This window comes from Arvicanthis niloticus, chromosome 5 (genome assembly GCF_011762505.2).
Source record: "Arvicanthis niloticus isolate mArvNil1 chromosome 5, mArvNil1.pat.X, whole genome shotgun sequence".
NCBI lineage: Eukaryota > Metazoa > Chordata > Mammalia > Rodentia > Muridae > Arvicanthis > Arvicanthis niloticus.
The window spans coordinates 4,011,750-4,033,160 of record NC_047662.1 but is presented as its reverse complement, the minus strand read 5'-3'; the positions used below and the strand labels follow the sequence as shown (position 1 = coordinate 4,033,160).

Below are 21,411 nucleotides of genomic sequence, written 5' to 3'. Positions count from 1 at the left end.
GCTGGATTGCGGGTATAAGAGAGCAGTATCAGCTCAGGACCCCCAAGACCAAGTTCTTAGCACAAAGGAGATACTTTTGCTCCAGAGGGACAAAAGGCAGGGAACTGGAGACAAAGACAAGAGAGGACAGGAAGAGGAGAAGGGAACCAGGGAGAGAGGAGGGAGATTTGTTTGTTCTAGAGGACAAAGGACTGCCTCTGGATGGAAAGAGAAAGCTGGGGCCTGGGGACAAATGGAGCTTTACAGATGGAAAGGGGAACCCCTGTATTAGGGTTAGGTGCTTCATTTTAATTGGCTGTGTTAAGTACGTGAGCCAATGGGGCTTTTGATTGCTGGACCTCAGTACTTGGATAGCTGCTCCTTGTGGTCAGCCTCAGAAGGAAGTGGCCAAGTCAGGGACTAGGCCTTGGGGCTTCAGGAAGGAGTTTAACAGTATTTAGCAAGGCAGAGGGATGGGGAGATGGGGAGGCTGCAGAGCTATGTTTGCACTGTTGGGGCAGCTACAGCCCCTTGAGAGGGGTGGTTGTGTCTCCAGTGTTGAGGACCCGCTGTCCTGTTTTTGGTCGTGGGCCTTACATTCTCACATAAGGTATTTTTAATGACTGTGTAACAGTTGTGCAGTATGACATTAGCTCCTGTGGCATCGCATCTGCGCTCAAAGAGTTTAGCTCTTGGAGCAGTTCACGTTTCAGAGTTTTGGTTGGGAAACATTCCCTCTCAAAGAGAAGCCCCGTGCCCCACTCCCCCTCTGCGCTATCATGTCTAGGGACCCTCGAGTGTCCCGACCCGCCACAGCTTGCTAACTTTCGTCAGCGGGCCAGCGTTTGTGTTGTTTCTTCTCTCTGGCTGTTGTGAATGAGCCTGTTTCTCTGAGTAGCTCTGTCCCTGGAGGTGGAGTGGTGGAGTCACACCGTTTCTTTCTCCAAGTTCCAGCCATTGCCCAGAAATTGCCCCCTTCTCAGTCCCTTTTAGGAAAGACTGGGGGATGTGGGACAGTGGTGGGACACCTTTAACCCCAGCCTTGGGAGGAGAGGCAGAGAGGAAGAAGGAAGGAAGGAAGAGAGAGAGAGAGAGAGAGAGAGAGAGAGAGAGAGAGAGAGAGAGAGAGGACGGAAGGATGGATGGATGGATGGAAGGATGGATGGATGGATGGATGGATGGACTCGTTGGATGGATGGATGGACTCGTTGGATGGATGGATGGACTCGTTGGATGGATGGACTGGATGGATGGATGGATGGATGGATGGATGGATGGACAGACTCGTGATTCTGAACTGCCCTTGCTCTGAATTATCTGACTTTGTTGTTATTGTTCGAGATAGTTTCTTGCTATGTAGCCCAGGATGGCCTGTGAGTATATGGGTCACAGAAGTGGGCCACCATTTCTAAGCAGCTGATGTTTTGACTGATGTCCCAGGGGACATTGTCATGAACCTTTCCTGGCAGAGAGATGTTTGTGGAAAACTAGAAAGGGGCTGTCACTTCTTCAGTTGCCTAGAATGTCACATGACACCATGTCACCATGTCAGATGCTCCTGAGAAATTCTGCTTTAAATGAGAGTCATTATATGCCAAATCCCAACCTGCTGCTGAATGGAGCCCTGTGGATGGAGGACTGGTTTCCAGGGTGTGGAGTGTCTCACCAGCTATGTGCCCCTTTCTCTGCAGGTGTCACCATGAAACTCATGGATGAAGTGGCTGGGATTGTGGCTGCACGCCACTGTAAGACCAACATAGTAACTGCCTCTGTGGATGCCATTAATTTCCATGACAAAATCCGGAAAGGTAAGCGCTCTCCCTGTGAAAATGAGGGGGCAGCTCTTTGGGGTTCCTGGTGCCACTCTACTCTGTGCTTACACCTGCTGTCTGACTGTGTCCCACAAAAGCAGGAAGACAGAGCTGTGCTTTGCCCTTCACACACACACACTGATGAGGCTGGTGTTTATTGATCTGACTGGGATGATGGAGACTTCTGTCCCTGCACTCTGGCTTTAGCTCATCCTCTGAAGACAGGGCAGCTCTGTGATGCTCTCACTTAAACAGCTGTCACCAAGCCTTGTAGGTTTCCTGCTTGTGGAATAGGAGGTTACCCAAGGTAGGATGGACAGACCGTGATGGCAGGACTGAGGGAGGTGCCTCGGGCACTCTGGCCTCAGCCAACCCCGCTTACCACTCACCTTGCTTAAGGGCTGCTTGGGAATTTTCATGTGATAGAAATCTAATCCTGTGGCTGGGCCTCTGCAGCTGTGGAGCAAGTTCATCAGGGTCTCAGCCTTGTGAGCTGCAGGCACAGGGTGAGTCTAAACGAGACATGAGGATCTCACACCATGAGAGCAGCTCATGGGAGGGCAATGGATGAGGCTGGGCCCTAGCGTGGCTGATTACAGTCTAGGAGCCATAAAGTTTAAGCCTTGTCCAGAGCCTTGTGGCCCTGGGTGCTCCCCAGCACCTGGCAGGGGGCTGCTTCATGGTCAGCAGAAGCATTCTGGGGTTGGGGGGATGCAGGGTTGTCCCGTAAGGACGGGCAGCAGTGACATGGCACCCTCCACTTCCAGAAATTAATCTTACTGATGGTATTTGCCACAAACACAGACAACTAGTGTCATTTTAACAGTTGCCCATGACAAGTGGATCTTGTCTACTTTAGCTTGCTTCTGGAGGCCTTATGTGTGAGAAGCCCTGAGCGCTAGACTGCGTGTAACTCATGGCATGAGCCTTTGAGGAGGGGAGAGTGGAGAAGTTAGGTCTGCTGCTTCCTGCCAGCATCATGTTCCCAGAGATAAGACCCGGATTCAAAATATATTTACAAATACTTTAGCCATACAGCTAAGCTTTTCTCTGGCTAGATCATATAACCCAATTATTTAACCTACATTCTGCCACATGGTTGGTTACCTGCCAGTCATCTGTCTGGTAAATCTTCCCGCTTCTGGCTCTATCCCCAGAATCCTCTCTGCCTCCCGGATGTCCCACCTTCTATTCTACAGGCCATCGGTTTTGTAACTGACAGGTGATGCATCCATACAATACACAAGATTTTCTCTGTACTGGAGCGTGCTGGGTGTCAGGTTTCATGCTTCTCTTTTTCTTGAGTTCCCACCTGGTAAGGTGGCTTAACAGTTCATTGTTAAATACAAATGCAGACCCACCATGGAGAGCAGGCCCTACACCTCCGACTGGTCCTGCTCAGTCCTCCCTCAGTGACCTAGGACCTGAGCGAAGGGTCCTAGACGGTAGCGTTTCCTCCATGTCCACCCAGCGGTAGCTGTATCAGTGAGGCCCTGAGTCAGAGTCCTTAAAGCAGCTCAGTCCCGTTCTCAGAATGAAGACATGGGGAAAAGACCCCCAGATCCTTACCCTGAACCCCAGCATGTCCAGGAGCTTCTTGGGAAGGGACAGCAGTGGCTCTGGATGAGGAGCTGCTTCATTCAAGGGGTCACAGCAGATGAGAGCCAGTCAGTCTCTCTAGAGTCATTTCTGCCACCAGAAGATGTGGGGCTCTGAGGACAGACTAACTCCTGAAGGTGCATCCATCTGCAGCACAGAAAGAGGCCTTCACTTCCAAAGGTCCATGCCTTCTGCTCCCATACTTTGCTCTGCACTGGCTCCCCTGTCCCCCCACCTCCCGGCCCTGGGGTTGAGGGTAGGGTTGGGTATCTGTTACACAGAGCCTCCTAGCTGTCCTGGTCTCTGTAGCTGGTCTCGGTGGTGCCCATCTTTAATCCCAGCACTCAGCAGTTCAAGACTAGCCAGGGTTACATAGTGAGACCCTATTTTTAAAAAGGTAAAATCTGTGATGTGAGCCCCTCCCCTTGTTCTCTTACTCCACAGCCTTCTGGGTAGAGACTTCTGAAGGAGACATTTGGCTCCTCCTAGGAAGCAGCAGGTTACTGCAAATGATGACATCTTGTTTGGGGTTTGAAGGAATCGAGGCAGTCCTGAAATAGTGTTTATAAAGTCTGGCCTATTTCTGTGTCAGTCTCCTCTGGCTTTGACACACTGCGGCCTTGCTTGTTGTTTCTACAGAGATGTCTCCTGTAAGGTCCCCGTGTGTTGTCCTTTTACAGAGTGTGTCCTGGAGTCCCTCCTCACATGTCCCTGGCTGTGTCATCACCACAGATAGGGGTGTCATAGCCCATCTTTAATTGATTCCTCAGTAGAGAGGGCTGTGCCACCTTAGACCAGAGATACGGGGTTGACAAGTTCCTCCTGCTCTGGGTTTGCAGGGACACAGTCCAAGTCGTGTCAGCTATGAGGAAGGAGGAGCCAAGGACCCAGGACTGATGACTGCTGAGGTCACCTTAACCCTGGGGCTTTGATGCCTCTTGAACCACTGTCCCTGTGACTTTCCTCTGCCTCCCACCTCAGCTCTGCCATGGAGGAGGCCACAAGGGACACTTTTGCCACCTCTTCAGAGAAGGTGTGACATGCTTCAGTGGGTACAGGATGAGGCAGCAGCCACAGAGCTCAGGGAACGTCACCTGGAAGATGGACCTGGCACACGTGGGCTTGTGTTGTTCAAAACAGTGCTAGCTCCCTGGGGCTGCTGTGTCAGATGCCTGTAGACTGAGATACTTAAATGGCAGAAATGAATCCTCTCCCGGCTTGGGTGGCTAACTTCTGAATCTAAGACACCGTGAGAGCCCCACAGGCTCTGAGAATCCGTCCTACCTCCTCTGGCTCCCTGACTGCAGACTGTCTTTTGAGTCTGTGTCTTAGAAGGAAATTTCTTTGTCATTCAATAGGATGCCCCCCAGAGAAATTATGCCAACAGCTATACATGGTCACAGGCCATCGGGAAAGAACGTGTGAGCTTTAGCAGAGCAGCCTGTGCTAAGGTACAGTCAGCTGCACCCAGGCTTACCAGCATAGGCCCAGTGTTCACAGATGGCTTTCCATTCAGGCCACTGCTTGCCCTGCCCTTGCAGAACAGCTGACCTGCTGCTTACAAACTTGGTTCTTTGAGGCTGACTCTTCACTTGTGTGGAGAGCAAAGAGGACACGCCCTATCCCGCCTGCAGCTCACGACGTCCACGACAACCTGCAGCACCCTGTACTTAGCCCGCTCAGCCTAGGATCCTGGTACACTGAGGAGGGTTGCCACTCATACATGCTAACGGTGTAGGTCATTTAAAGTGTCCACTGACTTCATCTCCACACATGACTAGGTCGTGTCCAGTCCTGTGTCACTGACCCCTTGCCTGGTAAGAAGTAAGGAGGACAGAGGTCCAGCTCCTTGAGATCAGCAAGAGCATCACAGGTTCTCAGTGCCAGTACCATGCATGCTGGGGACAGTGGGAGCCATGAGCTGGGACAGGCTCCTGGATAGCACACAGCATTGAGAGCCTGAGGTGGACAGTAATGCTGTCCCTTGGTAAAAGAGAAACCGCAACCACATACATGAACAGAATGTTTGCAGGGCTGGCTTTCCCCATGCTCCTCCTCGGTTGAGATGTTCATTCCAAACAATTTCCTTGAGGAGATGGTCTTTGTAAGTTCTAGTTAGGAAGCCACAAGTGCGGTCTTCGTGTGGATGACCAGCTCCCAGAGAGGATGGTGGAGGCAGGGACCGTCAGAGAGGATGGTGGAGGCAGGGACCGTCAGAGAGGATGGTGGAGGCAGGGACCGTTAGAGAGGCTGTAGTCCCACATCAGCACCCACCGCTGCTCTGTGCTTTCTCAGTTCTCTGCCCTGGCGCTCTGGTGCACAAAACATGGGGCTGTTCATAACCTTTGGAGTGCTTGGTAACAGCTGCTTTTTAAAATTATTATTAGTTTGTTTTCCTTTTCAAATCCCTGGCATGCTGCTATAATCTAGCTGCTGCATCCTGGGGAGTTACACTGTCTGTGGGGGAGTCAGCTGGGGCAAGCTGCCAGCCTTGTAGGGCACACCTTCAGGCTGGCTAGCTGGCTTCAGAGCAGGCAGTTCACAACTCAGCCACTTGACACATTGACCTTGGACATTGCTGACATCAGCGCCAGGCGCTGTGCTGAGGCCCCACCTTCTGCAGCCTGTTACCTCAGTGTTCGAAGTCTGCAAACTTCAGCTTGAAAAGGTGAGCTGCCCGCAGCCACTGGGGCTCAGGTGTTTCTTGGTGACCCTTGATAGAACACAACCAGGCATCTAGGGCACAGAACGGCAGCTACAGGATGAAGGGGAATGACATCCGGTCTTCACAGGTCAAAAGCAACACCATGTACTTTGATGTTCACTTTGGAAGAATGTGACTACAGTTGCTTCTCACTTTAAAACTTACGTTCTTCTGAGGCTGCAGTGAGTAGTGTACCCCAAGAAAGGTGCTGCTCCAAGTTCCCCTCGTCAACCTTTATATAGTATCCCTTTTTTGCTGAGTTTGGGGAGAGTGGGATGGATAGTTGAGTCTTCTGCCTGGAACAGTTTCCTACATTTTATTCTGTTGGCCTTCCTTAAAAACAAGATCAAAATGCTGGGTGGCGGTGCCAGTGGCTGTGGCTGTGGCGGCTGCGACTGTGCACACCTTTGATCCCAGCATCCCAGGCCAGCCTGGCCAGAGCCAGTTCCAGGACAGCCAGGGCTGCACAGAGAACTCCCCCACCCCTGCCGTTCTGGGGTGGCCTCACTATGTTGAGGACACAGAGGGACTGTAAGCATACCCAGCTTTAGTTTTCATTTAATTACACTGTGAATTGCCCTGCCTGCGCTGAGACTGTTTTAATTACACTCTGAATTGCCTTGCGTGCAGCACAGCGCTGTTAACAGTGAAGCCAGGGGCTGGAGAAATGCTCAGCAGTTAGAGCTCTGTGTTTGTTTTTCGGTTTTTTTGTGTGTTTGTTTGTTTTTTGAGACAGGGTTTCTCTGTGTAGTCCTGGCTGTCTTGGAACTCACTCTGTTGACCAGGCTGGCCTCGAACTCAGAAATCCACCTGCCTCTGCCTCCCAAGTGCTGGGATCAAAGGCGTGCGCCACCACCGCCCAGCTCAGTTAGAGCTCTTGTTGCAGAGAACTAGGATTCAATTCCAAGGACTCACGTGGTGCCCATCCAAAACACCAGTTCCAGTCCACAAATACATGAAGGCACACACATACGTGTAGGCAAAGCATGTATACATGTACAATGAACCTATAAGAAAAAGTGTTTTGATGGAGGCCAGTGCTGTGCTTCTGAGCCACTCGGTTCAGGCCTGTCCCTTGTCCACTCCAGGGTAACAGCAGTGTCTAGGGCTCCCCTGCGCTCTGGGAGCCAGCAGGGTGCTAGGTTCCTGTGTCCATAGCCCTGTGGGTCTGTGTGTTTACTCACCATATTATGGGGACCCTGCTTTGCCCCTGAGCATTCCAGACTGGGACATTGGTATGATCCGTGAGGGAGCATGATTACAGACTAGGTGGGAGAGCTGCAGTGCAGGCCTTGACACCGCAGGCTCTCTGTGCTCTATGTTGCCCTAGGCCCTGGGGCTGAGGACTTGACTTTCAACAGGAGCTTCAGTTTGGTCCGTTCTCTCAGCAGCTGCATCAGGTGCCAGCTCTGTAGTGGATTCCTGTCAGAATTGTCCCTGAGGCTTTTCCATGACATGTGAGGCAGCTTTCCTGGGACCAAAAAGGCCCAGTTTGAGGGTGTTTGCTGTGTGATGTGGCATCCCTGACTCCAGACCCTTCCTGCTTTGTGTCCTCTGATTCAGGTCTCAGAACCAGCCATTTCTGACTTAAAATTGGGATTAAAAGCATTGGATTTCCAACATAGACATTAAACCAGGGGCAGCCAGGATTTTGCCATGGCGAGTGGTAGGAAGTGGGTTTGATGGGCGACAGCAGACAGCACGTTTCCATTTGTTCTCTGGAATTCACAGCATGTTTCCAGAACCTGGGATTTGCCCCTCACAGCAGTAGGTAGTAGTCGGCCCTTCACACAGCGGCCCCTCAGATGACCCTTGGTCTTTGAAGACATCTGCCGGTTTCTTCTTAGGAGAGGGCAGAGGTATGGCAAGGCCTGGGGTGACTCGTCTTGTTTGTAGACCCATCCTGGGTCACAGGCCCAGGATGTGGCTGGCATAGGGTGTGGTCACCACTGGCAGATGCTCACATGTAACAGCCTTATAGCTGTATCAGGCCACCTGTCGCTGACCACCTGGCTCTTCCCTCCCTCCCAGAAATGGCCACGTCCTGCACTGAAACACCCTGTGTAAGTATGAAGTTGAATGTGGAATGGAACTTTCTGGTACTTCTTAACAGAATAGCCCACTGTCTTCATTGTTGTCTCTTTCTCTCTGGCTGTCTCAATGCGTCCTGCAGGGCCTGTCTTGAATCTAGAACATGAGATATGTGTTATAGGGCCCTGCATCCAGCACTGGTCCCTGTGAGTAGACCCTGTGACCCACATGGCCTGTCCCAGAAGACCACCATGCTTAAAGATAGGCTAAGAATTCTGATGATGGTCACATATCAGTCAGAAATGGCAGTATCCAGGAGCCCGCTTTAACTAAAGGCCCCACAGGCCAACGCAGCTGTGGCCAGTCACGTCATGGGTAGGATGGTGACTGTTGGCAAGCAGTAGCCTCTGCACCAGGTCTACTGCCTTTCCTTTCATGGTTCTCTGGAGGTCAGGCTCCCTCGTGTTCATTTATAAGAGCAGATCCAAGCATCCTGAGACCAGAAACTACCAAGGGTGGAGAGAGGTAAAGTCAGGCACTGGAGGCTCTGTGTAGAAGGGTAGGTGGTGACAGAGCAGAGATGTCATATCCAGAAGCAGAAGCCAGACTAATTACCATGTTCCCAAGGATGGGTTTGGTAGACTTGAGAGGCGTCACTTGCGTTATCTACAAGGGCAGTGACTATGGACTAAGGTCATGATCACATGACCCTATGTCAGTGCTGGCAAGAGGTGTACCACAGTACAATCCTGACATGTCCCACAGCTCAGAAGACGAAACTTCAGCCCATGTTTGAGACCCATAGGGTTCTAGAGTGAGCCTGACAGTCACATGCTCCCAACAGTCCTGTGTAAAGAATGTAAACCTCTGGGCTCTCCTGTGGTGCGCAGAACGTCACAGTGTGGCAGCTGTGTGGTTAGTGGGCACCACCCTGCCCTAGAGGACAGGGAAGGTGGCAGGTTAAGCCTCCCCTTGAAGCAGAACTGAGCAAGCTCACCCAGAGCCTGGCTGACTGATCTGCCCCTCCTGGCCTTGTGTTCAGTGGGCCTGGACCTCGTGGCTGCCAGAAATGTTGGAGCAGCAGTGAGTGTCTGCTGGGGAGATAGATGACTCACACCGACTAATAATGACACACACTAATAGTCTGTTGTAACGTCTCGTAGTGGCCGCTGCCTTGTTGCCTAACTGAGCATCTTAACTGTCCCCAGTAACATGGCTTCCCTCTGGCATGCCCTGCCCACATGGTGGCCGTGGGTGGAGACCAGGCTGCTGTGACGCAGTGCGGCTGAGATGACGCAGCGGCTCCCTGTCCTCCGCAGGCTGTGTCATCACCATCTCCGGACGTATGACCTTCACGAGCAACAAGTCCATGGAGATCGAGGTCCTGGTGGACGCTGACCCTGTGGTGGACAACTCACAGAAGCGCTACCGGGCCGCCAGTGCCTTCTTCACCTACGTGTCCCTGAACCAGGAGGGCAAGCCGCTGCCTGTGCCTCAGCTTGTGGTAAGTGTCCTCAGGAGTACCATCCCGTCCTAAACAGGGCCTGGCCCAGGCCTGTGACCATGATCTGGGCTCAGGTACAGTCAGTCTCTGAAGCGGTGCCTTGTAAGCTGCAGGCTGTGGGTGGGCAGACCTCTCTGAGCTCACCACCATCACTGGCTCCTTATGAGAGCACAGGGCCCTGGTTCCCGGGATTGTGTATACATGCTGGGGTGTGGTCTTGTCTTCTCTAGCTCATCAGGGGGCCTAGGAGAGCCGAGTGTAGGAGGACTGAGGCGTGGGCCCTCCAGATGGGACTGGGCTTTTGTGTCACCAATGAAAAGCAAGCTTCAGTTCTATGCTACTGGGGCTCTTGCAGATGGGGAAGGGGTAGCCCACTTGTCAGCTGTGTGACCTTAGTCAGGAAGTGAGGAGACTAGAAAGTCCTGGCCAGCAGCTACAAGGATGGCTTTGGCCAGAGAGAGGCCTGGGGTAGGAAGCAGGGAGAAGCTATCTCAGGAGGCTGTGCGAGGGCAGGCTCATACAGGAACAGATTTTTAAAAACCAGGACCATGTCCAAGGGCTTTCTGAATGGCTGAGGGGTTGGGGTCTCCAGGATTATTCAGATGGGCACAAGATGAGGGACAGCTCCAGAGGTAGGCGGATGGCCTGCATCTTGATGCATCTGTAAGGTGAGAAGGCTGGTGCTGCTGTGGGCGTGGTCTCAGCACTCTACAGGAAACCATGAGTCCTTCTTCCCAGCTACATGGTCAGGTGCACCTTTTTTGAGCGCCCCACACTGAGGCCAGGGCGGGCTCTGGAGGCTGGGTCATGTACCCTGTGTGTCCTGCAGCCAGGTTCCTGGCCCATGACCTTCACTGACGAAGTAGAAAGGGCATCCTGAGGAATGCAGGAGAAACAGTGCTCACAGAGGAGACAGCCGGATGTGGAGCGCTGCAGGTGGTGGGAGAGAGGGAGGGAGAGGTGTCCGTCCCCAGCTTTGAGATTCTGCCCTCGGTGGTGTCCTGTGGGTCCAGGATGTTACTTCACACTTGTTGGAGACGCTCCTTTGCGGCTCCTTGGTTCTTCACTGAGGTGAGCAGGAGTCAGCATGGAGGGTGGCGAAGACTCCCTAGAGAAGGGTTCTGCTGGGCTTGGGTGTGCTTGGGAACCAGCCACGCAGGCTCAAATGCTGGACCAGGGTATACACGTGGACTTTACCCAGCTACACGAGTGTGCATGATGCCCCTCCTGCTCCTGCCTGCCCCCCGCCCCCATTGCCAGCCATCTTTAAGCTCCTGTCTATTTTTAGCTCCCTCCCCAGGGCCCTGCTGACATGGAGTGTAGCCTCGTTTGCTTCTGTGGAGGTGTTTCCTGATGTGAGGAGGGCTTGTGTGCCAGGATGCCTGCAGTTGCTGCCATACCCAGGCTGACGGTTACACTGGCCAGCCTGTGCAGGAAGCATGGCCCACACCTGCCACCCACACTCCCTGGAGCAGTGCCCTTTAACCTTGGAGTGGGATGAGCTACAGGCTTCTGTCTGAGCTATGGATAGTGGGGAGGCATGTGAGGAGAACGGCCTCCTGTGGTTCAGGACCTGTGGCTCCCTGGGACTCAGTTCCTCTACTCTGTGATTTTTTTTTTTTTTTTCTTTTGGCCAGTATAAGGGAAATGCTTTGAGGGAGGTAAGATCCATGTAGAGTCAGTGTTGGGCTGAGGATCCCTCTGGCCCTTGTGAGGGCAGAACTTGCCCCAGTTAGACTCAGGACTCCAACAAGCACTCTGTAATGGGAGATGCCCAGCCTGGGTCTGAGGAGATAGGGAACTCACAAAGAGGATTTGATTTATACAGTCTCAGGGAATCTGGATCCTACTGCGGAGACCCAGCTGCCCCGTCACAGAATGTCCCAACCCATGGTGGTGCCTCTCATGCCGGGTTGTTTGCACCTTATGAACGGCACACAGACAGCAGGCCAGACCCTGCATCAGTCTGTAGCCTTCAGGTGATAGGGTGTGTGTGGTCCAGGTTCAAATGGTCAGTGAAGGAATCAGGGCTGTGGCCAGCTTTCTTCTCCTTCCCAAAGCGAGGCTCGCTCATAGCCAGAGGAGCTCAACCAAGGACTAGTGAAAGGTGATGGTTTTATCTACTTGGCCCAGTGCAGCGGCTCAAATCCCCAGGCAGCGGTGACAGCCAGGTTTGCCATGACCCCTGATGTCAGAATACCTGAGGGAAGCACCTGCTCCTTTCTTGTTGGGGACTGGGCTTATGATTTTAGGTGTTCATTCCTTGGCTGTCAATGCAGGCCTCTGGAAAGCAGAGCATTGTGACACAGAGAGTGTGGTAAGCAGACCTGCTTCTCACTGTAACTAAAAAGCAGAGAAAGCAAGGGACCTCCTAAGGATGAACTCCCTGAGACCCATGTCTTCCAAGTGAGTCACCTTTCAAAAATGCCACCAGAAAGAGCCCACATGTCCTCCCTGCGGTGGTTTTCACCGCTGTCCTCATCAGGGTTGCCACTGCTTAGGAGACGGTGAACAGAGGCCAGCACCTTGCCGCAGTCATCCCTCACCTCTGGGAAAGGTGACCATGGGGGGAGGAGGGGGCCTGAGGATTGGAAGGGGCAGGTGGCCACCGAAACATGTCCTTGTGTGTGGCACATATGGAGTTAGGAGATGCCATTCATCCTCATCCTGACAGGAAGACCATGAGGGAGGGCTAGACAATGACTTCCCAGGACTTTGTCACTCTCGGGCCAGGAAAGAGTGCCTCACCTCTTCTCTGTAGTCCTTTGAATCAGACCTGCTGATTGGGCCCTGGGGCTGCTGGCCTCCATTCAGGTTCTGGGCCAAGTGTCTGCAGTGTGACTGAGAGCCACCTGCTTTGCTGGACCTGTTCCTTGCAGAGGACTCTGCATCAGCCCAGATGGTTAGAGAACCAGCTTAGTGTTTGGTTCACACTGTGACCACACTGTACCAGCTGGTACTGGACCTGAGTAGATATTTACTCCCATGGCCCCTGATTTTCCACAGAGGTTGAAACACAATTTTTTTCTAATCTGTCTCTCTGGGCTCTGAGAGCCAGGGGCAGAGAGGGCGGTTACAGTTCCTGACTCAGCCCTACAGAAGAGATATAGAGCCTGCTTCCAGAAAATAGAGAAGTGGGCTCTCACAAAGACTCTTATCGTGGGGAAGGGGAACAGGGACTCTGATCTCTGTATGGACACCTCGGTCCACGGGCTTCTTCAGGCTCAGGGGCTCCATGTTCAAGCCCAGAGAATTCACCACGCATGGGACCATCGAGCACGTTTGTGCTGGGGCACTGTCACTGTCTTTGTAAGGCCTTGTACCTGTCTCCTCCATTCATTTGGCCAGAGTGTAGTTCTCAGTGGCCTTTGACCACAGCAGGAAGTGCAGCAGCCTGGTATATCTGTTCCAGGAAGGCGTGGCTACTGCCCAGCCTCAGGGGCTGCCCAGCTGAGACGATACTTCCTCCTCCCTAGGCCTGCCTCTGTCTCCGCCCCAATCTCTTCACCTACCTCTCTGCCCTCCAAGCTGCAGGTGTCTCTTGAGGACCCCCAGGTCCAGATTGCCATATGCAGTGTGCACAGAACACAGTCAGCCTGGCTGTCTGCTGAGCCCCGTCTTTCCCCGAGGAGGTTTACCAAAAGGCTCCATCCACAAGGGCCAGTCCAGTGGAATCAGTTGGAATAAGGGTATCACTCCATTCATGATCCACAAGAGGCCACAGAGCTATGAGGTCACTAGGATACCACACTGCATGGGCTGAGCATCGCCAGCCCAGTGGCCAGGAGGGCCACACAAGGAGACTCACGAGTCATTGTTCCGAAAGCAAGGGAGAGTGTCACAGCCCACTGAATCCACTGTCATTGAAGGGAAGTGTTAGAGGCAGGAGGCAAGATGAGGCCTGGTCCCCAAGCCAGGTTTTATGGTGGCCAACTCTGGCCTCTGGTATGTCCTGGGGCAGAATGCCCCCCAGTCACCATGCTTCAGCCTGCAGCACAGTTAGTATCCATATTAGAGTGACGTGGCCAAAGCCCTCAGACCAGACACTCCTGAGGCCGTGTGCAAAGGCTCAGAGAGAGTCCTGGGAGCTTTCTGTGGGGGAGGGAGGATTCAAGGAGGCCTCCCACTCATCCATGTGTACACAGCGTAGAAGCAATAAGACACAGGGCTGCCAGCAGAAAGGCTGAGCTTTGGGGCAGTTCCCTGGCACTGGGTGCACCAGCTACACCCAGTCATGCCTCTGTCACCATTGCTGGCTCTGCCAGCCTGCTGCAGTTGATTGGCGGGTGGTATTAGTGTTTGTTACAAACCATCATTTTTGGATCTGGACAAGAAGGCCGTATGCACCTGTGTAGATTCTGACTTCCTTGGTTCTTTGCTATTGTTGTTCAAGATTTATGTGTATGAGTGCTCTATCTGCATGTACACCGTACACCGTATGCCAGAAATGGACATCAGGTCCCATTATAGTCGGTTGTGAGCCACCTGAACTCAGGACCTCTGGCAGAGCAGCTCGTACTCTTGACTGATGAGCCATCTCTCCAGCCCAGGACTTTGTTGTTTGGATCCATTGTGATTCATTCTGCTGGTCCAGGGCCAGTTGTCACCTCTGTCAGGGTGAAAGGGACTGGATCAGAGCCTGAGATGAGGACTCCGCTCTGGCGGGGCCCTGGCCAGTGACTGACCCTGCCCTTGTTGTTGTGTAGACAACTAACATGGGAACTGCAGTCATGGCTGCATGCCCCTGGGAGACGCCCTCACAGGGCTGCCCCTCCCTCTACAGCTAATCCTCTGCCTCTGCCAACAGCCTTCTGGTGGCCTTTATACAGGGACTTTCTCAGCTATGTGAGAACACTGTGTGCTAGGTGTGAGCCCATCCCTGCAGGTAGGAGGAGCCCCTGGGGAGGGTGCTTCCCTAGATAGCACAGGGAAGAATCAACCGAGCCAGCTGTTGAGGCAGTGGTGGGCATTCTGCCTCCACGTGCCAGGCCCAGCCCTGCTGAGGTCACATTCTCTGGCAGAGCTGGGCTGTTCCTCTCTTCTTCCCTCCCAGTGGGGAGACAGCGAGTCCTGTGCTGAATCTCACTGTCTGGGCTGATGGCCGGCACATTGTGCTCCCCACAGACTACACTAATCAGAAGAGTTTTCACTGATGCAGTGAGTGTCTGAGACCCCTCTTGTGGAACATGGGAGAGAGCACACTGTGTGACTTCCCTAATTAAGGTCTGTGTCCCTCAGGCTACCAGGAAGGTGTTCATCTCCACTGGATACCTCCTTTTAGCTGGCACTCACTAATTACAAAAAGGACAAGCTATTGATTATGCAGAGGGTAGGGCTGAGCTGCTCATCCTCTGTGCTGTGTTCCAAATGTGTGTACTTGAAGCACAGAAAATGCAGAGTGGAAACACTTGGCTTGCAGCATGAGGCTCTGAAAGCCACAGGCTTTTGCTCCAGTGGAAGCAGGCCCAGAAGACGGCACTTGGCAGGCTGGGTGCAGGAGACACAGATTGAGGCTGGAGCTGCCAGGCAGGGGGAAGGGCTTGTCACCCAGTGCCAGGCAGAGCCTGAGCATCCAGAAGGCAGGGTACCTTTAACCTATGACTGGGATGTCACCCTGGGCCTTATGTTCCTCTGAGTGGGCAAGCTGCCCTCAAGGCCCAGCTGACTTGGATGACCCCAGGCTGCTTGGCTCTGCTCCCAGGCCACTGCCTGGGTGAACAAATGCACAGCCCCGGAGTGCATGTGGCCTCAGGTCATCTGTAAAGACAACCAGTGACTCCACAGATGGTCATGCCTGTGAGCGTGTGTGAGGGACACATATGCTAGGCCACACAGGGAACACTTCAAGTGTCCCATGGGATTATTTCATGGTGAGGGAGCCTGGCAGTAGTACATGGGAGAGAGACTCCACAACCAGGCCAGTGGACCCAGACTCATGCCCTGTGTCAACCTCTCCTTCCTCTCTCTAGGGTGGTACCTTCCATCCCATACACCCCAAGCCGACAGAGTCCCTTTGCTTCACCCTTACTTTTTTGAGACATGAGGAACCTATGTGTGGCTGCAGGTGGGCAGTCTAGCAGCCAAGAACTGCCCATGGCCCTGTGGCCACCAGCTCTTTTCTTCCTGGCGACAGCCTTAGGTCTCCCATGGAAAAGCTCTGGCCTTCTCCCCACCTCCCTAGCTTCATGAGAAATGTGCACCGTATGTGTTTATTTACTTTGTCATGGATGGGGTCAGGCTGCAGGAAGTGGCAGCTGGGCCATGGTGAGGGCTGCGCACAGGGAGCCATCTGTCTCATTCTGTCAGCTCCAGACCCAGCAGGGACATGGCAGCTCAGTTAGTCACTGGCTAAGAAAGCCTGCCTGCCTCTGCTGTCTCCCCCAGCTGGCTCTCTGGCTTCTGCTGCCCTTATAGGACCTCCAGAAAAGAGAAGCCTTTGTCATCTTGAGATGGCAGTGAAGCAGAATTTGATTCCTTGGCCAGCATGGATTCCCGTCTCTGAGCACAGGCTCCTGAGAGCAGCCACAGTCCTACGATAGAGTGGTGAGCCCATCAGTTGGCGCGCTCCTCACGGGTCCTCACAGCCTTGCCCATGCTCTCCTGGCCACCCGCCCACACATCCATCACCAGGCAGCATTCATTTTGGTTGAGGGCAGATCCTGGTGATGGGGTCACTGCAGACATTATACTTTGGAGACATATGAGAGCAGCCTCAAGGCCCAGTGCCAGGCCCCAGCCTCACCCTCCGCCCTGAGCTGACCGCTACAATTTTCTACGCTTTGGCTCATGCCTCTTTGGGTCCTACCATCAGTGTCGGAGTGACACAAACATCCTGTGCCGTGAGGCACACATTCTGGAGTTACTAAGGCCTGTTGGCTGCTGAGGCTGTGGTGGCGTGACAGAGAATCACTCAGGCAGTCTCTGTCACAGCTGGCTGTGCCACCTTGCTCACCTTCTGTCCTTGCCCTGATGACCCCCTCATCACACACGCACACACATACACACATACATGCCATCTCTCCCAGACCTTGTCTGCGAGGAAGGTTCCTCACATACGCGGGGAGTGTGCGGAGATGGTCCAGGATCTGGCTTTCCCTAGTATGTTGTGATGTCATGTTTCTGCCTTTCTGGGGGTGTGGAGGGTCTGACATTTAGTATTGAGGTAACTTGGGTTCTGCTGGCCATATATGGCCCACTTGCTGATTACTGTAGCCCACTGTATCGGCTGAGGCTATGGATGCTGAGTTACCTGCTACCTCTGGGCTCCAGGAGCCAGGCATCCCTCATGACTCCAGCTCAAGGAGAATGCTGCCTCTGTGGAAGAGTTGGACCTGGGGCTAGAAACCCTGTAGGGTGAGGGACTGCTAGGCCGGTCTCTGGGGGCCTGTTCTGCTATGAGACAGAGAGAGAGAGCCCCATCCTTCACAGGCACCTGCAATAGCCAGAGGGCTCTCAGAGGGAGAAGCCTCACTTAGGAATTGTGTCTTAATGGCCATTAGGATTATTCTGTGCTTAAAATGGGGAGAGCCACCGGGCAGTGGTGGCGCAAGCCTTTAATCCCAGCACTTGGGAGACAGAGGCAGATGGATTTCTGAGTTCGAAGCCAGCCTGGTTTACAGAGTGAGTTCCAGGACAGCCAAGGCTGCACAGAGAAACCCTGTCTCAAAAAACCTTTAAAAAAAAAAAATTAAAAAGGGGAGGGGGGAGCCAATTGGACTAGGAAGAATTTCAGGCCTAGGAAACCAGCTCAGCTCCACCCCTAAATGTGCAGTGGGACGCAGACTTCATGCATGCAGCATGGCCCTCCCTGGTGATGGCACTGCTGCCATCTTCCAATGTTAGCTGAGGCTAACCACTGGTGGCGCCATGTGGAGCATGGGTGTCACCCACCAGCTCTCAGCACCTTTAGGCCCCTTTACCCTGGTGAGGACTGAGGGTCTATGTTGGGGTTAACTCAGTTGGGGTGGGAGAGGAGGAGCCTGCCCTGGAGCCCCCATGCACACGGGAAGCCGTGGGTGTACAGCAGCCACCATAACACCCTAGGAGCGGCAGAAGCATAGAGAGGTTGTGTAACTGCCCAAAGTGACACCGCAGGTAAGCTGCAGAGCCTCCACCCAGACTCCTGCACTGTGGCTGCCTGCTAGGTCAAAGGTTTAACCCGTAGGAATATGTGAGGCCACAAGCCTAAAGGTCTCTGAAAGGGAAGGTCTGTCCTCTGAGAAGCAGCCTGAAGCCCTCCTGGACTCCTACTGTCCCTTGGGTGAAGACAACCCTTCCCCTGTGGGGTTGCCAATCTGCCTGGGGATGAGAGTTGGTTTCTGTCTTGAGTCACCTGCCTCCTGAGAGTGCAGAGCCCCTGGGCAGAAGCCCTAGGCCATGAGCTGCAGCTGCTCTGTCCAAGTACACCCTGGGAACCAGTGTCCCTTCCCCCTACAGAGTTCCTGTCCCTGGGTCCACCTCTTCCCAACTCAGGCAGCTTCTTCCTTGTGCCAGAGTCACCAGGGATCCCAGCCTCCTAGAGCTCAGAGGTAGCTGGTAACTCAGACATCCATAGCTGTAGTCAGACACCATAGACTAGGTAACTTATAACCGACAGAACACAGGATCCCTGAGCTGTGGAGGCCTCAAGAGCACACGAGGCAGGCCAATCGGCGCTGGAACAAACCAGTGTGGGAAAGCCTCAATTTAACTGAGTGAAGCACGTGGGTTTTGAGATTTCAGTCTTGAGTCAATGCGCAGTTTTCTGTGAGAGATCACTTAGTGTGCAGGTGCTCACACCCATGGGCCCTGGCCGTCAGAAAAGCATGCTTAGCAAGAGAGTTTCTCTGCACTTTTTATTTGGACCCTTTGTCTTCTGGGAGGAGCCTTCCTCCCTGGGTAGGGTAACCCTGACTAAACTTTCATGGCTGGGCAGTGGTTGCCCACACCTTTAATCCCAGCACTCTGGAGGCTGAGGCAGACAGATCTCTGAGTTCTAGGCCAGCCTTGTCTACACTGCAAGTTGCAGGACAGCCAAGGATACACAGAGAAACCCTATGTTAAAATACAAAAGATCCTGTTTCTGTATATGCACCTAAGACTGCAGACAGGAACCAGACCACTGTGGGAAGCATGTCAGTGTCTTTAAATACTTCATTGGCAGCCCATTGGCCCCTGGCTGGCACAGCCTGGACAGTGTACACCTGGTGACATTTAGGGAGCAATTTGGGGGAAGGCTGGCAGAAGGAAGTATTTGGTGTGACTTGACATTAAGTCCTCTGGCGGGTGGCTCTCCTTCGCCAATGTGCGGCATGTCTGTCTATAAGGCATGTAGGGCTAAAATTAGCTGCCAGGACTTGGTGTCGTCCTAGATGAAGGGCACTTGCTCCATTTCCTTGGCTTTCGGATACCCTCCTATTGTCACAGCGAGACACGATACACACACACACACACACACACACACACGGTTCATTAGACCCCCTCAAAAGTGACCCTCCCACTGCTATGGTTACATCTGCCCAGGCGTTCACAGTGAAGCCAGGCCATCCCTAAATATGAAGTCCCAGCAGGCCATAGATACCATCAGGACCGTCCCCCAGCAAGCCCAGCCTACAGCTGAATCCCTCCGCTCAGTTGCTCATGCCCACTGATGCTGTGATCCCAGATGTTTAAGTCGCTCAGCCCAAGGTGCCACTGCCTGAGGATCCCACAGTCCAGGGCAAGGTGCCCCTCCCCACTGAGTGGAAGGGACTGTTGCTCCTAATGGAAGGCCTTTCTCAAGGCCATAGCCCACACAGCATCCCTGCCTTCCCTTTGAAACAAGGTTGGACAGTTGTTCCCTGGAGTGGGGCAACCCCACATCTCTTCATGACACTTGCCCCCCCCCCCACACACACACACACAGGCTTCCTAACCCCACAGTCCATCACCAGAGAGCCTGGGCTTGGATGTGTGGCAGACCAGTGCCTGGCACCCGGAAGCCCCTTGACAGAGGTCCTTAGCACCTGCAGGGTCAGTGCAGACATGAGCTCTCTGGTGTCTCTAATGCATCCTTTTTTTTTGTGTGTGCCACAGCCGGAGACGGAGGATGAGAAGAAGCGTTTTGAAGAAGGCAAAGGCCGCTATCTGCAGATGAAGGCAAAGCGACAGGGCCACACAGAGCCTCAGCCCTAGGTGTCTTCCTCCATCCTGGGCCAGCACAGTTGTGGCAGTAGCCCCGTGTGCAGTCACTTAGAAGTTACCCCCTTGGCCAAATCCCCGATTTCCACTGAGAGCTGGTGTTGTGTGAAGTGTTGTGTGGCAGTGTCACCTATGGCCCATTCCCCAAACTGTGCACCAAAGCTTTATTTATATCCCTCCAGTAACTGCTCCCCAGTGTTGTCCCAAAGGCCACCATGGACACCAGAGCACACTGACTGGCTTGAAGAAGCCAGCCCCACTAATAAAGCTGCTGCTGGCTGGACCCATGAAGCCTAGGTGGTCATTTGTCTGAGGGGACGGTCTCTTCTCTCTGGAGGTCACTGCCGCCCTCCCAGACCCACCCCTCCCAGTGCCAGCTCTGGAAACAGAGAGGTGCACTTGGGGGTAGGACCCTCTGGGACCCCACTGCCTCTATGGCTTTCATGGGATGCTGCCTCAACCTTATAGGGGGATGCTTTCCCCTAACAAGAGCTTTTTGTCCTCCTCCATACTTGAAGGCCTGAGCAGGCAATGGACAGAGTCTGCACTGTCTGCTCTGAGTGCCTGGAAAGAAGGTCCAGATGCTACATCTGCTAGGGAGGCACCCTGCAAATGGGATGAGGGCCTGGCTGTATAACTGCAGGTTGCGCGCGCATGTGCGTGCGTGCGTGCGTGCGTGCGTGCGTGTGTGATGGAGCATGTCTGATATACCATGTGCATGGGTGGCATGAGGCTAAGCGCTCATGCATCTGTGTGCTGTATGTAGCAGCTGTCTGCCATCAGGATGTATGTATACATACTGTGGTCCCGCTGCCTTGGGTGGGTGGAGCACAAGGAAGCCACCAAGGCCTTTCCAGGGGCCAGGACTCCACCCCCTGCCCACCAAACCACCAGAGGTGGCGCCTGGGTTTGTCCCTGAAGCCCAAGCATCTGTCCTACCACATGGAAAAGGCAAACTGTCCTGCCAACAGCTGCAGCGTACCATACAGCTTCCTGAGGCCCCTGGAGGAAGAACCCAGCTCCAGATGTGCAAATATACTCGCCAAGAGCTTCAGCTTTCGTAATCTGTCTCGGCCTGGGTCCCAGAAGACGGGGTCACTTCCTGCCTGGAAGTAGGAGAGGGGACCAGCTCTCCCACATGCAGCCACACCAAATCTGCCTGTCCCTCAGGTCCCTAGACAACTTTGGGATCTCCAGCCTATGCCACAAGGGCACCCTTGATGCAGAGACAAGGCCACTCTCAAGCCAGCAGAAAGCACAAACTGCCAAGACCCAGTCTCTGCTTCCTAAGCAGGACCTGGGCCCTGGGCTCCCCGAGGCATGTCCTTTATAGACACAGCATTACAATGCCACACTTGATTACAACTGCCCTCTGCTGGCAATCTATTTATAACCATGGCTGCCTAGATGGGGGCTGGATTGTCTACAGAGGGGCCCCTCTCAGAGCCCTGACCACTGGCAGAAACCCTGGGAAGTGTGGGAGGGCACCCCTGGAGCCATTGGTGTTAACCCTTTCTCCATACAAACAAACCTCTGCTGGTGCCCCTGGTGCCCTAGGGTACAGCAGGTAGGCTACTGAGGCTGCAGACCACCAGGCAGCTATTGGATTATAATGTTAGTCCAGG

General features: G+C 53.6%; 1 protein-coding gene across 6 annotated transcripts in view; it reads left to right on the top strand.

Annotated features, from left to right (window-relative positions):
* The window catches only part of Acot7 (acyl-CoA thioesterase 7), a 93,515-nt gene extending 73,446 nt beyond the window's left edge, over positions 1 to 20,069 (top strand). For 4 of the 6 annotated variants that reach the window (XM_034503499.2, XM_076933654.1, XM_034503498.2 and 1 more), the window contains exons 7-9: positions 1,671 to 1,787; positions 9,444 to 9,628; positions 19,682 to 20,069. In XM_034503499.2, coding sequence (XP_034359390.1) covers positions 1,671 to 1,787; positions 9,444 to 9,628; positions 19,682 to 19,780 — 401 coding nt within the window. In that variant the 3' untranslated portion in view covers positions 19,781 to 20,069. Of the gene's footprint in view, positions 1 to 1,670; positions 1,788 to 8,124; positions 9,415 to 9,443; positions 9,629 to 19,681 lie in introns of those variants that run through there. The other 2 variants (XM_076933655.1, XM_076933653.1) reach the window with 2 other exon arrangements.
* Positions 20,070 to 21,411: the final 1,342 nt, after the last annotated feature.